At 43.1% G+C, this 13,996-nt stretch overlaps 1 protein-coding gene across 2 annotated transcripts in view; it reads left to right on the forward strand.

Annotated features, from left to right (window-relative positions):
• Positions 1-1,132: 1,132 nt before the first annotated feature.
• Positions 1,133-13,996, forward strand: part of PRKCB (protein kinase C beta) — a 623,945-nt gene continuing 611,081 nt past the window's right edge. The window contains exons 1-2 of one of the 2 annotated variants that reach the window (XM_027859746.1): positions 1,133-1,474; positions 2,183-2,214. In XM_027859746.1, coding sequence (XP_027715547.1) covers positions 1,302-1,474; positions 2,183-2,214 — 205 coding nt within the window. In that variant the 5' untranslated portion in view covers positions 1,133-1,301. The remainder of the gene's footprint in view (positions 1,475-2,182; positions 2,215-13,996) is intronic. The other variant, XM_027859745.1, reaches the window with a different exon arrangement.

Consider the following 13,996-nt stretch of genomic DNA (forward strand, 5'->3'; position numbering starts at 1 on the left):
TGCCCAGGGTCACACAGTTTGTAAGTGTTTGAGGCCAGATTATACTGGAACATATATGCATTTGTAATATTAATAGCTCTATGATACATAGCTCATATTCATAGAGAGCTTTGTAGTTAATTTGCCAACTGCTTCCCTCACAACCTACCTGTGAGGTAGGTCTGGTAGAGATTATTATTTCTATTTTGCTGATGAGGAAAAACTGCTCAAGGAGGTCTAGTGACTTGGGCATGGTCTTACAACTAGCAAGTGCTGGAATTTTCTTTTAAACCTTAGGTGTTCTATCTGACCCCAAAGGTAGAGTTCTTTCTAACAGGGACATTTCTGGTTTTGTTCAGCCCCCTCCATCACATATTCACACATCACCATCTCTGCAGAAACTGGAAAGCAGGAGGTGCGTCAAGAAGACTTTATGAATGGCATTTGAAAGGAGATGGACATCTCTTCACTGAAGGTATGTCCCCTAATGTCATCTTGACTAAAACAGATAATGGAAAGGGTAGGGGGCGGCAGCGGCGGCGGCGGCAGAAAAAGGCAGTCAGAATAGAGAAAGAAGAGAAGGTGACTGTCATTGAAGCTAAGCCCGCGATTTTTCAGGCAGATTTCCACATTTGGTTCTCATTCCAATTTAAGACCTTTCTTCTTCCACTGTCAAGGATCACGGTGTAAGCACGATGTGAATGAATGGGGAGACTACTGATTGCAGAAAGGAGCTGCATCTAGTAGCAATAGGAATGGTGGTGGTGTCACTGGGGGTCTCTGTAGGAGTTGTGATCCTACCCTCCCTCGCAGCTGCAGTGATACCCGAGCCCTGCAAAGGAGAAGCTGCTTGGGGTAGGACTTTGGCTGGCCCTAATGTAAATAAGAGGCGGGCAGAGGAGTCCAGCCTGGCTCAGTTATGCAAAACGGGAGCTGGGGAGCTGGGGAGCTGGGGCAGCTCTGGCCACGCTGCGGATGCGCGAGCAGAGGGGGAGGGGTGTTGGGGAGGTCTGAAACCGCAGAGGGAGTGCGAATATGTAAATGAGAAACCCAGGATGGGTGTGGCCTGGAAGAGTAATGCAAATGAAGGGGGCGGTCCCCTCTGGTCTCCACCTCCCACCCACGCAGCTGTGGACAGCGGTGCAGAGCGCAGCTGGAGGAGCGACGGCAGCTGGGGGCAGTGACAGCTCGGAGCTCCGCTAGGCTAGGCGGCGGCGGGGCGACAAACCGCACGGCGAGGGAAGGAAGACCAAGTGGCCCCGGCAGCTGCTGTCGCCTCTTTCCCAGCTCCCGGTACCTCTCCGCTCTTCCTTGCGCGCAAGATGGCTGACCCGGCTGCGGTGCCGCCGCCGAGCGAAGGCGAAGAGAACACGGTCCGCTTCGCCCGCAAAGGGGCCCTCCGGCAGAAGAATGTCCATGAGGTGAAGAACCACAAATTCACCGCCCGCTTCTTCAAGCAGCCCACCTTCTGCAGCCACTGCACCGACTTCATCTGGTGAGCGCGCGCGCGCGAGGCGTCCCTCGCCACCTCCTACCCGGGGGGAACTCGGGTTCCCCACTCCCCACCCGCCCTGGGGTGCACTCGCCTCTGGTGCCCCTCTTACTTCCCGCTCCATCTCAACCCCCCCTCCTTTTTACACCCGCTCCTTCCCAGGCGACTGGTGCAACCTCCGCCCTCCTCCGCGGCCACGGCTGCAGCAGAATCCTGGCCCCAGAACCTGACCTCCTCTCAGGGATTTGAAATCCCCCCCAGCCTCACTTCAGGGACAGATGCTTCTGTTTTAGCCCAACCCCTGCCGTCTCCTCACGGCGCTGTCCTCTGTTGCTACCAAGGCACCCCCGCCCTTTCCCCGGCCCCAGCGGTAGGGACCTCGAACCTTAAGCCCGCCTTAACCATCTCCCGGGTTGGCAAGCGCTCACTGGCTCCGCATCCTGGGGCCACCGTGGGAGCCCCCTCTGAGCCACTAGTTCGCTTCCCCCGCAGCCCTGAGACCGACCAGTAACTTTGCGGCTCCACTTCTGGGGGGAGAGGGGCGGGGCGGGGCACTGCGTTCAGGTTCCCTGCAGCCCCCTGGAGCGGGAGCGTGCTGAGCGCACCCAGCTCCCTCAGGACCCCCGGGGCAGGTGGGAGAAGGAGAAAAAGGGAAAGGAGAGGGCGGGAGACAGACACTCAGGGTAATGTGTCTTCCGTCTCCTTTTGCAGGGGATTCGGAAAACAGGGATTTCAGTGTCAAGGTAGGTGTTACCTGAGGATTCTACACTGCATAGACGCTTGGTCTGTGCGAACAAATGTCTGCCTGCGGTCTGTGGAAGCAGGCCCGAGTGTGGGTGTGTGTGAGCGCGCGTGAGCGGGTGTTGGCTAAGCCTAGAGCCGGTCCATATAAAGTTTGGGACCAGTAGGTGGGTGATGAGAAGCCCTGGTTTTTAGCTAGGGGAGCCTCCCGGTATGACTATTTAAGATTAGAGTCCTTAGCGTCAGGAGGAAGGCCCTGGGGAGAGAAGGAAACGTTTCTTTAACCCCCAGGGTGACACAAGGAAGGAAGCTGAGACTGCCCCAGCCCATGGGCCACCCACCTAGGTGGGGGCTGGCTGGCTGATGTGATGGTGCTCACCCTGAACTTCCTGTCACACAGTTAATTCCATCTCCAAGCCTCTGGGGGGCATAGGGGGATGTCTTCAAATGCCAAGAGAAGGTGGTTGCTTCTGCGTTCCTCTCCTGCTGCCCCTCCCCCCCAACACCCCTCTCCCCCACCCTCCACGGCCCCTGAATCTTTCTCCAAAGTACCAGAACAGTTAATTTAGGTTGGAGTGTCATCAAGGTCCTGTCTCAGCCCTGAGCACATTGCTAATCTTCCTTCTTGAGACGAAAAAGAAAACAGACTTCAGAAAGATTTTGGGTATCAGTCAGTCTTGATTTGAACGTTCAAATTACACATAAGCCTTTTTTTCTTCCCCCATTTCAACTCTGTTTCTTGTACGTACTTCATCTCTGCCTTCATTTTTTTCATAAAACTGTGAACCAAAGACTTGGGTTCCAGCAACAGCCAACTCTCCTCTTCAGAGTCTGAAAGAATCCAAACCCTTTCTGAGACTTTTCTGATAGGGCTTGTTAGGGCTACAGGTGGTAATTAAAGTCAGACGAGATTTTCCTCAACTGTTCCCAACAGAAACAGAAACAAACACAGCAATGCCATTTGCCAGTTCTACATATCCAGTGAGGTTAGTGATCCATAACTCATTACATTTCTTGAGTTTGGCCAGTAAACACTTTTCAGCGTTTAGTTACAAGATAGACTCAGTTATTTCAGTGTTTACTATTTCATTAAGGTATTTATTTATTTTTAGAACAGAGAGATAACTGAGGCTGTTTCTGACACACTCCGAATCACAATGTTGAAATTGTATGAGATCTTAGAGATCATTAGAATTATAGGACTTCAAGGTAGAAGGGACCTTGGAAAAGGTCATTTGTCCAATCCCTCCCTCCTTTTTTCTTTACAAAAGGAAACTGAGGTTCAGAAAAGTGAATGACTTACCCAAGGTCATACAGCAGAACTGGGGCTACAGTCTCCTGACTCCAAGTTTAGTGCACTTTTCCCCTCCTGAATTAATAACCTTAAGGCTTATAAAGCTCCCCCCCCCAAAAAAAACTTTAAAGCATCATATAAATGTGGAAGGAAGACCTGAGTTAAAATCTGGCCTCAGACACTTACTCACTTTGTGATCCTGGGCAAGTCACTTAACTTCTATCTTCCTCAAATTCTTCAACTGTAAAATGGGGATAATAGCACCTACCTTGAATGGTTGTTGTGAAGACCAAATGAACTAATATGTGTAAAGCACTTAGTAGTGTGCCTGGCACATGGTGGGTGCTTAGCTTAATAAATGCTTGTTCCCTTCTTCCCTATCTCATTTGAAAATTACAACCCTGGGAAGTATAGGTGTTATTATTCCGATTTTTACAGATCAGTAAAATGAGGTTCAGAGAGATTGAGTGGTTTACTCATGGTCATACAGCTAACAAGGGTGAAAGATGGGATTTGAACCTCAGTCCAGTCTGCTACCTGATTCATCAAGTTGCTTCTTCATGCCCAGAGTTAACAGGATCCTTTAATCAGATGAGTGAGATTGCCATTTTCCTTTGACAGTCAGTGATTTCACTTACTCTTCTAAGCCAGTTGGAGAGGTTTTTTTTTTTTTTTGTCCTTTTCTTTTCCTGAGCCCTCAACAGAAAAAACAATCTCAAATTAAATATAAATACAGTTACAACAGCTAAATATTTCAACAAGGTTATTTGGTGATCAGTGAAGCCTTTGTTCATGAGCAAATTTGCATTTGAAAACTGGCCAGAGCTATCCACCTTTGGGATTGTTTGATAGTTGGAGAGTGTCAGTACCTTGCAAATGAGGAGGGCTGATTTCATTTTAGTGGGCACTAAGGTGGGCATAGACTCATTTTTGCTTTTTTAACAGCTGATTTTTCAGCTTTCCCAGAAAGTAACCTGGCTATATTTTAAAGGCTAAGATTCTTCTTAGATAAGGAAAACCTGAATTCAAATGTTGCCTCAAGCTGGTCACATCACAACCTCTCAGCCTCAGTTTCCTCATCTGTAAAGTGGGGATGATAGTAGCATGTGCCTTATAGCATTGTTATGAAGATCAAATAAAATGATGTGCAAGAATGCTAGTTATGTTCAATCTCTTTTTTAGAGCTATCTTTCATGTTACTGAAAATTCCTTAAAATTTCATATTTTGGAGGCAAAGGGATGATGTCAACCTTTTCACTGCTAAGCTCCTTATCCACATATTAGGTTGACAGCAGCTCAACTCACATTTACATAACACTTTGAGATTGCAAAGTACATTCCTCATAACAGCCCGATGAGATAGTAATGCAAGTTTTCTTATTGTCATTTTACAGAAGAGGAAGAAAAAACCAAGATACAGAAAGGTGACTTGCCTGAAGTCACACAGCTAGGAGGTATTGGAGCTAGGACTTGAATTTGAAGACTTCTGAATCCAATACCAAGGTTCATTCCGCTGTGGCATACTGCCTAGTATTTCATTACCTATTATTAAAGATCAGAGAAGTCATCAAAAGTCATAAGGTGTGGTCTAGTCTTGCCAAGGTTTCCAGATGACTTCACATCTGCAATGGATAGGAAAAATCATTCAGATAAGTCTTGGCATTCATCTCCTCCAGAAATGGGCACATTTTTGTTGGAACTTTAGGAAAGTAGTTTGTCTTATTAATGACAAGTAACATTGGTCAGCTAGGTGACACAGTGGATTGAGAGCCAAGCTTAGAGTTAGGAAGACCTGGGTTCAAATCTGGCCTGAGCCACTTACTAGCTGTGTGACCCTGGGCAAGTCACTTAACCCTGTTTGCCTCAGTTTTCTCATTTGTAAAATGAGTTGGAGAAGGAAATCACTTTAGTATCTTTGCCAAAAAATCCTCAAATGGGGACACAAAGAGTGGGGCACAACTGAAAAATAAGAACAACAAACATTTTTTCAGGTTCCCAATAAAATTTGCAAATTTTCAATATAGAATTCTGTAGCCCTACCCTTCTCAATTTTTCCACACCATAGCCTTGATATTGGTGAGAGTTAAGAGCGAGGCAAGGCCGGTCATGTAGGTAGTTAACTAATAGGTCAGGTACAGTGAGACTTCATGGTGAAACCCATGAGTCCAGTTTTTAGAAGGATGTGACTTATGGCCCCGTGAGCTCTGGGTACATTTTGCCATCTCCTCGTCCTCCTCCTCCTTCTCCCTGCAGGGTTTTCTGTTTAGACTGGTTAGAATGACAAGTAGGCTGGATGGATAGAGACAGAAAAGATAGGCCCAAGAATCAGGATGCCTTGAGTGGCTACCAGGAGAAGGAAGGAGAACTTGGCGGTAGAAGTAGAGGACCCCAAATGGTATTAGATGGAGATACTACTTTCGGTGGTTCACATAGAACCATCCCTGTAATCATATTTCCCTTGCCTATTCCTATAGTTCTTCTAGTTTCAGTGAATTGTACCATTTTTGAGGTAGAAGGACTATACAGATCATTCCTAGTTCAACTTCCTACCCAATTCAAGAATATAACATTAAAAAACTTTTTGTTGGTTATCTTCTGTTTTAATATCACCTTCTTTCCAAATATATTACTCCTTTAGCCTTCCATTCCTTTCCCTTGTTATAACTATCCATTATAGCAAAGAAAGAAGAAGAAAGAGGGGGAAGAACAGTTCAGCAAAATTAACACATTAGCTGGGTCTGACAAGTTATGCAATATTTCGTACTCTAGTTGCTCAACTCTGCCTCCATAACAATCTTGGGGTTTTTTTTTTTGTTTATTTGTTTAGTTGTTTTTCAGTCATGTCTAACTCTTTGTGACTCCTTTTGGGTTTTCTTGGCAAAGATACTAGAGTGGTTTGCCATTTCTTTCTCCAGCTCATTTTGCAGATGAAGAAACTGAGGCAAACAGGTTTAAGTGACTTGCCCAGGGTTGCACAGCTGGTAAATAGCTGAGACTGGATTTGAACTCATAAAGATGAGTCTTCCTGACTCCAGGCCTGGCACTCTGTGCACTATGACACCACCTAGGTGCCCTATAGCAATCTTGAGAGATACTCAGAGAAGCCAGTGATAGGCAGCTTATTGTCTCATCAAGCAATTCACTGCACTGATGTAACTGTTAAAAGTTCTTCCCTATCTTCAACTAAAATCTGCCTCCCTGCATCTTCTACTGAGTAAGCCTGGTTCTGCCCTCTGCAACTCCATAGACTAGGCCTATACTCTTGTGCTCATGGTAGCATTTTCAATATGTGCAGACAGCTATCATGTCTTCTTTATTCCAGAATAAAGACCCAGTTCTTTTAGCTATTCCTTTATAATTGCACTGTTCTTAGTTGTGTTCCTCTTACCAAGCTTTACTCATTAGGCATAGAGGTATTTGTGTAGCCCACAGATAAGTGAAGAGGGTTAACCACTAGTAACTGCATGCCATTAACCAGTTTGTTGGACCAAATGAGAAAGTGACTTAGTCACAGTGTACTCATCGACCTGATTAGAAGGTTGGGTTATATTGTCCTTAATGTCCCTGCCAGCTCTGATTCTATTAATTCATTCCTCTCCTAAGGCCCCTTCCTGCTTTAATTGTTTATGATTCTATGTAAGTTGAAGTTCAGTTTGTTGCAAAATTTGAGAGCTGAAAGAGAAATTAGAGCATCTCTGGTCCAGCTCTTGAATTCTCAAGAATGAGGAGGAAATTGAGGTTGAGTGACTTGTCCAAGAGAGTCTAATGACAAAAATGCAATGGAAATCTTTGGATTATGATGGGATTGTCTGAGAAAGGGAGTTGCTTTATTAGTAGCAGTTGATAAGAGTCTTATTTTTGGTTTTATGGTGTGAAATGCAGGTCTGAAGATCTCTCTTTCTCTGTGCAACATAATACCTTACTAAGTAAATATGGAAAATGTGACCTTTTTGGAATCTAATAGATGTTGTAGACTAACTCTAAGATAGTGACTTTTGGAAAAATAATATTTTCTGAGTACCAGTGATATGTGAGGTATTGCCCAGAATCAGATTCAAAGAGTTCATAATTTGGATGGGTAAACAGGGAAAAGTGTCCACTCTGGGGAAGAGAGTTGAATTATTATTTTTTAGTATAGTTGTGTACTTTCAAATACTCTTGTTGACAAATTCTTGTGGGGTATTTGAGAAATAATATGGGCCTGGAGTCAGGCGAACCTGAGTTCAAATCAGGCCTCAGACATTTACTAGCTGTGTGACCTGGGCAAGTCACTTACCCCTGTTTGCTCAGTTTCCTTATCTATAAAATGAGCTGGAGAAGGAAATGGCAAATCATTCCAGTATCTTTTCCAAGAAAATTCCAAATGAGGTCACAAGGAATTGGACACTACTGAAACAACTGGGTAACAACAAATAATGCTTTTGTTGATGAGTTCTTGGGAGGTATTTGAGAAATATGCATGCCTATGTAATATATGAAACATATCTTTGGGATCTAGACATCCTCTCTGAAACCTTTTCTGGGTAGTTAAGTCATTGACTGTAACATAAAATCTATTGTTTGGCATTCCAAAATACTCCATTGCAGAATGCAATTCTAAATGGAAGTTGGTATGTTCAGATTTTAGAGGATACATCTATGATCTGATTCCCGATGATTTTAGAATGTCTTTCCTTGATTTCCCACAGCCCTTTTTCTCCTGCCAAAGAAGCTCTGTGTGCCTCTGTATTTGTCTTTGCATAAGATTCAAGTGAATTTAATTTTGTTTTGAGATATTTTCACTCTTCCTTAAAGGAAAGGAAGGTGGTATATCCAGTTTCCTCATCTGTGAACTCAAGGGGTTGGATTATGCAATTTCTGAACTCCCTTTCAGTTTCAACTTTACTCATGTGGCTTAGTGGAAAGAACCCTGGACTTGGGGGGTCAAAAAGAAGATTTGAATCCCAGTTCTTCCACTTGCTAGCTAAGTGACTTTGGAGGAAGTTATTCTGGGTCTTCATTTCCTGATCTGTAAACTGGGCATAATACGAGATTCATCACTTCCCTCGCAGGGTTATTGTGAGGCCAAATGAAGTAATGTCATAATAATAATTAACATTTATATAGTACTTTAAGGTCTCAGTCAACAAGCATTTATTAAGCACCTACTATGTTTCAGGCACTCTGCTAAAAGCTGCCTCAGCTAGGTGGCACAATGAATAGAATATTGGGCCTGGAGTCAGGAACACCTGAGTTTAAATCTAGCCTCAGACACTTAATAGCTTTATGATCCTGGACAAGTAACTTAATCTCTGTTTGTCTCAGTTTCCTCATCTGTAAAATAGGGACTGTAATAGCACCTCCCTCTCAAGGTTGTTGTGAGAATCAAATGGGATAATATTTGTAAAGCCTTAGCACAGTGCCTGGCACATAGTCAGTGCTATAAAGATGTTAGCTATTTGTATTGTTATTGTTACATAAAGAGGCAAAAGACAGCCTCTGCTCTTAAGGAGCACACAGTCTAATGGAGGAGACAAGATGCAAACAATTACGTACAAATACGACATAGGATAAATTGGAGATAATCAACAGAGGAGGGGGATTGGCAAGGCTTCTTGCAGAAAGTGGCATTTTACTTAAGACTTGGAGAAAGGCAGAGTCCAGGAGACAGAGATGAGGAGGGAAGGAATTCCAGACTACCAATAAAAAAGTCCAGACGTTTTATGTAGATTATTTCATATAAGTCTTACAACAAACTTTGAGGAAGGTTTCCATTTTACAGATGAGGAAACTGAGGCTGGGAGGAGTGACATGCCTTGTGCATGGTTGTCTGGTTAATAAAGGTCAGAGTCAGAGTTCATATTTGGGTCTTTCTGGTTCTAAATCCTACCAGCCTGTGCTGGGCTGCCTCTCTACAGATGAAGGTGCTTTGGAACCTGTAAAACTTTATATCACCATTAACAGGAAACCAGGATTGGGAATCATCTGTAACACTATATAAGCCTTACCTGAGCAGCACTTAGACATTATGGGTCCCTCTTAAAAGAAGGTGAGGTGGAACTAAAGGATAAAATGTTCTTTGTTAGACATTTCCATTGGAACTCTGAATTAAACTTCTTCCTAAGGTTGTAAAAGACCTTGTCACTTAAGGTGGGATGGAAATACTGTGTTTAAAGGAGATCAGGAGGTATTACTCTTCTATTGACTAAATTTCAGATAATAATCTGACTTCCTCTTTATCCACATTACATTTTGAGTTGATTGAGTGGAGAGCTGAGATGGAAGAGCAAATCCTAATTGTCAGATTGAGATAAAAAGAAAAGCATTTCAACAGATGTTTGTTGAATGAACAAGAGAGATTAGTGAATGCACAGTTGAGGTAGAAAGAGGGCTGGTTTTAGAGTCAGAAAACTTGGGGCCAAGGTCAGACCTTGTTGTACCAAGTAAGGTTGCTCTGAGCCTTAATTTTTAATCTAGAGGCAACTAGGTAGCATGATGGATAGAGCACAAGACTTATAGTTAAGAAGACCCAAGTTCAAAACCAGACTTAGTCATTTACTGTGTGACTGCGCAAGTCACTTGACCTCTGCTTCAGTTTCCTCAGATGTAAAATGAGGATAATAATTCCACCTACTTCAAAGGGTTGTTGTGAGGATCACATTAGATAATATTTGTAAAGTGCTTACCACAGTGCCTGGCATATAGTAGGCACCTCCCTCCCTCCCTCCCTCCATTCCTTCCTTCCTTCCTTCTTTCCTCCCTTCCTTCCTTCCTTCCTTCCTTCCTTCCTTCCTTCCTTCCTTCCTTCCTTCCTTCCTTCCTTCCTTCCTTCCTTTCCTGCAAAAGGGGTTAATAACACTACCTGCCCTTTAGGGTTATGAGGAAAGTGCTTTGGAACTTGCAAAATACAGGTGTCTCAACTGTTTTCCCAAATACTTCTTTAACTCTAGGGTCTTTCCAACCCCCCTGCTCTATTGATTATCTCCAATTTATTCTGTTTGTATCATATTTGTGTATTATTGTTTGCAAGTTATCTCTCCCATTAGACTGTGAACTCTGAGTTTTGAAATTTAGCAATTAGGGATTCACTCCATTGACTCAAGACTTGTTAGTTTGGTAAAATTATAAATATTTGTTGAAGGGTGACATTTCATTCAACAAACATTTATAAAAACACAGATCATTGTACAAGACACTTGGGGAATTTTCAAAGTTTTGATAAGACACAGTCCTTGTGCTTAGGGATCTTGAACTCTACCAGGATGAGTAGACACAAACACTGATTACTTTAATAGACAACATTATGAGGTAAGTGTGTTAAAGAGATCGAAACTGAAGTGTTGAATGAGGTGTCCTGTGGCATGGGGACCAAAGAGATCACACTGGGAAATGGGACTTCTAATCTGGTGATTGATCGTACACTTCTCCAGACATCAGGTTTTGATAGAGGTGAATAAAAAGAAAACACAAGCGTAAGGGTGTAAAGGGAGTGGTGGGAGGGGGAGAAGGAATACCGAAGAGGAGCTTTGCTGTCGTGGACTTATTATGCATCCTAACTCTTCCCGTGGTCACTCTGAAAGCTGAATTAGAGAAGAGAGAGTTACACAGTGAAATCAGGTTTGGACTGGGAGTCATCCCAACTTGGGTTGGGATCCTGCTTTTGCCACTTAGAAGCTATGTGACCTTGGGCAAGTCACTTGTCTTTCTGTTTGCTCACCTGTGAAATGGGAATGATGATACTTGTACTACCTGCCTCATGGAATACTTGTGAGGCTCAAAAGACTTAATGTTTTCCTATAAGAGTATTGTTACAAAATGGTAGTTAGTACTAATCTTTAAACACATGGCTTAAGTAGGTTTTTATGGGACTGGCTAGAAATCTACGGGACAGGTAGGTGAACCAGTGGACAGAGTGTCAGGCCTAGAGTCAGGCAGACTGATCTTTCCAAGTTCAAATCTGGCCTCAGACATGTATTAGCTATGTGATGCTAGGCAAGTCACTTAACCCTGTTTGTCTCTGTTTCCTCCTCTGTAAAATAAGCTGGAGAAGGAAATAGCCATGGCAAACCACTTCAGTACCTTTGCCAAGAAAACCCCAAAAAGAGTCATAAAGAGTCAGACAAGACTGAAAATGACTGAACAACAGCAAAGAAATATAACATTGGTTTTTATGGGGAAAATGTATCACAAGTTCAAACAACTAAATTATAAATGTTTAACTTTTTTGGGGGGGGGAGGAAGAGGAGAAACCTTAGTTTTCTCATCAGTGAAATGGGCATGATAATTACTAAGCTGCCTACTTCAGAGGGCTGTTGTAAGGAGCAATTAAGTTAGCTTTACAATTTTAAAGCACGCCATCTGAAAGTGAAAGATGATTATGAGAAATCAGATGTGTTTATTTGAGTCTGTTTGGGGACTTAGGGGATCTGTTTGTCTTGTAGTGGGCAGAAAAGAGGCCCAGGCCAGGGCTGGAACAAAGCAATATAATTTCTTTTTGAAGTTTATTATTGCAATTTTATTTTAATAGGTCATCGAAGCCTCCCTGTTTGATTCTCACTTTCCCATTCTTCCTCTTGCCAGATGGGTAATGTTGTTCTGCTGAGCTAGAGGAGGATGAAGAACACATTGTTTTCATGACGCTATCAGCTCCTTTCATTAAGCTGTTTTATATCCTAAGTGTGGACTCCCAGAGTAACAGTGATAAAGCACTTCAGCTGCATGTGGTTAGCAGGACAGGCGGCCTCGAAAAGGAGCTGCTCTAGGGGAAGTGCTGACCCAAGGGAAATTAGCTTGCTTCCCTCCCCAGGGACTTTTCAAGTTGGAGGGTCTGAATTTTACCCATGAGCCTTTGTCTTGGCTTTCTTTCAGTTACACTTCTGCAATAAGATAGCACCAAAGTCCAGAGACAGGCATCCATTCATTTGGCAGATATTGGCTGCAGTGGAGTGGAAAGAACCCTGGGCTACTGGTACCAGGGAGACTTGGGTTCTAGTCCTAACTCTACAACCAGCAAGCTCTGTGACCTTTGGCAGGTCTCTGCTCTTCTGGGTCTCAGTTTCCTCCCATGTAAAATGTAGGTTTTGGACTAATTGATCTCCAAGCTTTCTTTCCATTTGAATATTCTAATTTCTAAGCTCCATCCTCCCACTGAAATAATATGATCTATTTAATTCAGTTCAACAAATATTAAAACTAATCACTCATGCAGTACACTGTGTTAGGCTAAGGAAGAAAGGAAGGTGAGAAACAAGCTTTATTAAGTGCTTACTATGTGCCAAGCATCTTGCTAAGCACTTTACAAACATCATCTCATTTGATCCTCGTAACAACCCTGGGGGGTATTATTATTATCCCCATCATACAGTTGAGGAAACTGAGGCAAACAGAAGTCAACTGACTTGCCCAGAGTCCTATTCCTAATATTTGGCTGTTACATAGAAAAAGAATTGGGTTTGTTCTGCCTGTGCCCAGAAGGCTAGCTTCAGAGAAATGGGTATAAGCTATAGGGAAGCAAATTTCAGCTCTCCATGAGAAAGATCTTCCCAACAATTGAAAGTGAAGTGGGGTGACTTAGGTATTAGTGAGTTACATGTTACTAAAGACTTACAAGGGAAGTCAAGGTGAGTGCTTGTTGGGTATGTGGTAGGAGAGGTTACTGTCCAAGCACAAGTTGGAGCCGTTGATGTCTGATGTCCCTTCCTGCCATATGCTACTATAATTTTTTGAATTGAACATGTAGAAAGCAACCAGGATGATAAGAGGACTGAACACCATGCTATATAAGGAATAGTTGAAAGAACTAGGGAGATAAAAGAATACTTAGGGGAGTCTTCAAGTATTGCAGTGAAGGAAAGAAATAAACTTTTATTAAGTGCCTACCTACTATGTGCAGGTGCTGTGCTAAGAACTTTCCAAATATTTGGTCCTTACAACAGCTCTGGAAGGTAGTGACTGTTATTACCCTCTATATGTTGAGAAAACTGAGGTGGAAAGAGGCTAACTGCCTTGCCAAGGGTCACATAGCTAGTAAGTGTCCGAGGTCAGATTTGAATTCACTTCTTTCAGAGTTGATTGCAGGCCTAGAGCTCAATGTACTGCACCACCTAGCTACCTACGGACATCTTGTGGAAGAAGAATTAGAATCGTTCTGCTTGGTTCTAGGGAGAAAGCTAGAATCAGTTTGTGAAAGTTAAAAGGAAATGAATTTCAATTTTTCCCAAGAGAACTATCTCAAGAATACAAAGATGAATTGTCCCTCCTCCATGTATACAAATAGCCATAATAAAAGTTAGGAAATGATTAAGTGCATTGGATTATAGGATCATCAATTTATAGCTGGAAGGGACTTTAGAGGTCATCTGGTCCAAACTCCTTCAGATGACAAAACTGAGGCCCAGAGGTTAAACAGGTATTAAGTGGTAGAGTTGAGATTTGACTACAAATCCAATTCTAGTTCCACTGCATCATGCTGCCTCCTCATGAAATCAATTATGGAGCCCTGAGACATTATA

This window comes from Vombatus ursinus, unplaced genomic scaffold (assembly GCF_900497805.2).
Source record: "Vombatus ursinus unplaced genomic scaffold, bare-nosed wombat genome assembly UNPS02014171.1, whole genome shotgun sequence".
Classification (NCBI taxonomy): Eukaryota; Metazoa; Chordata; class Mammalia; order Diprotodontia; family Vombatidae; genus Vombatus; species Vombatus ursinus.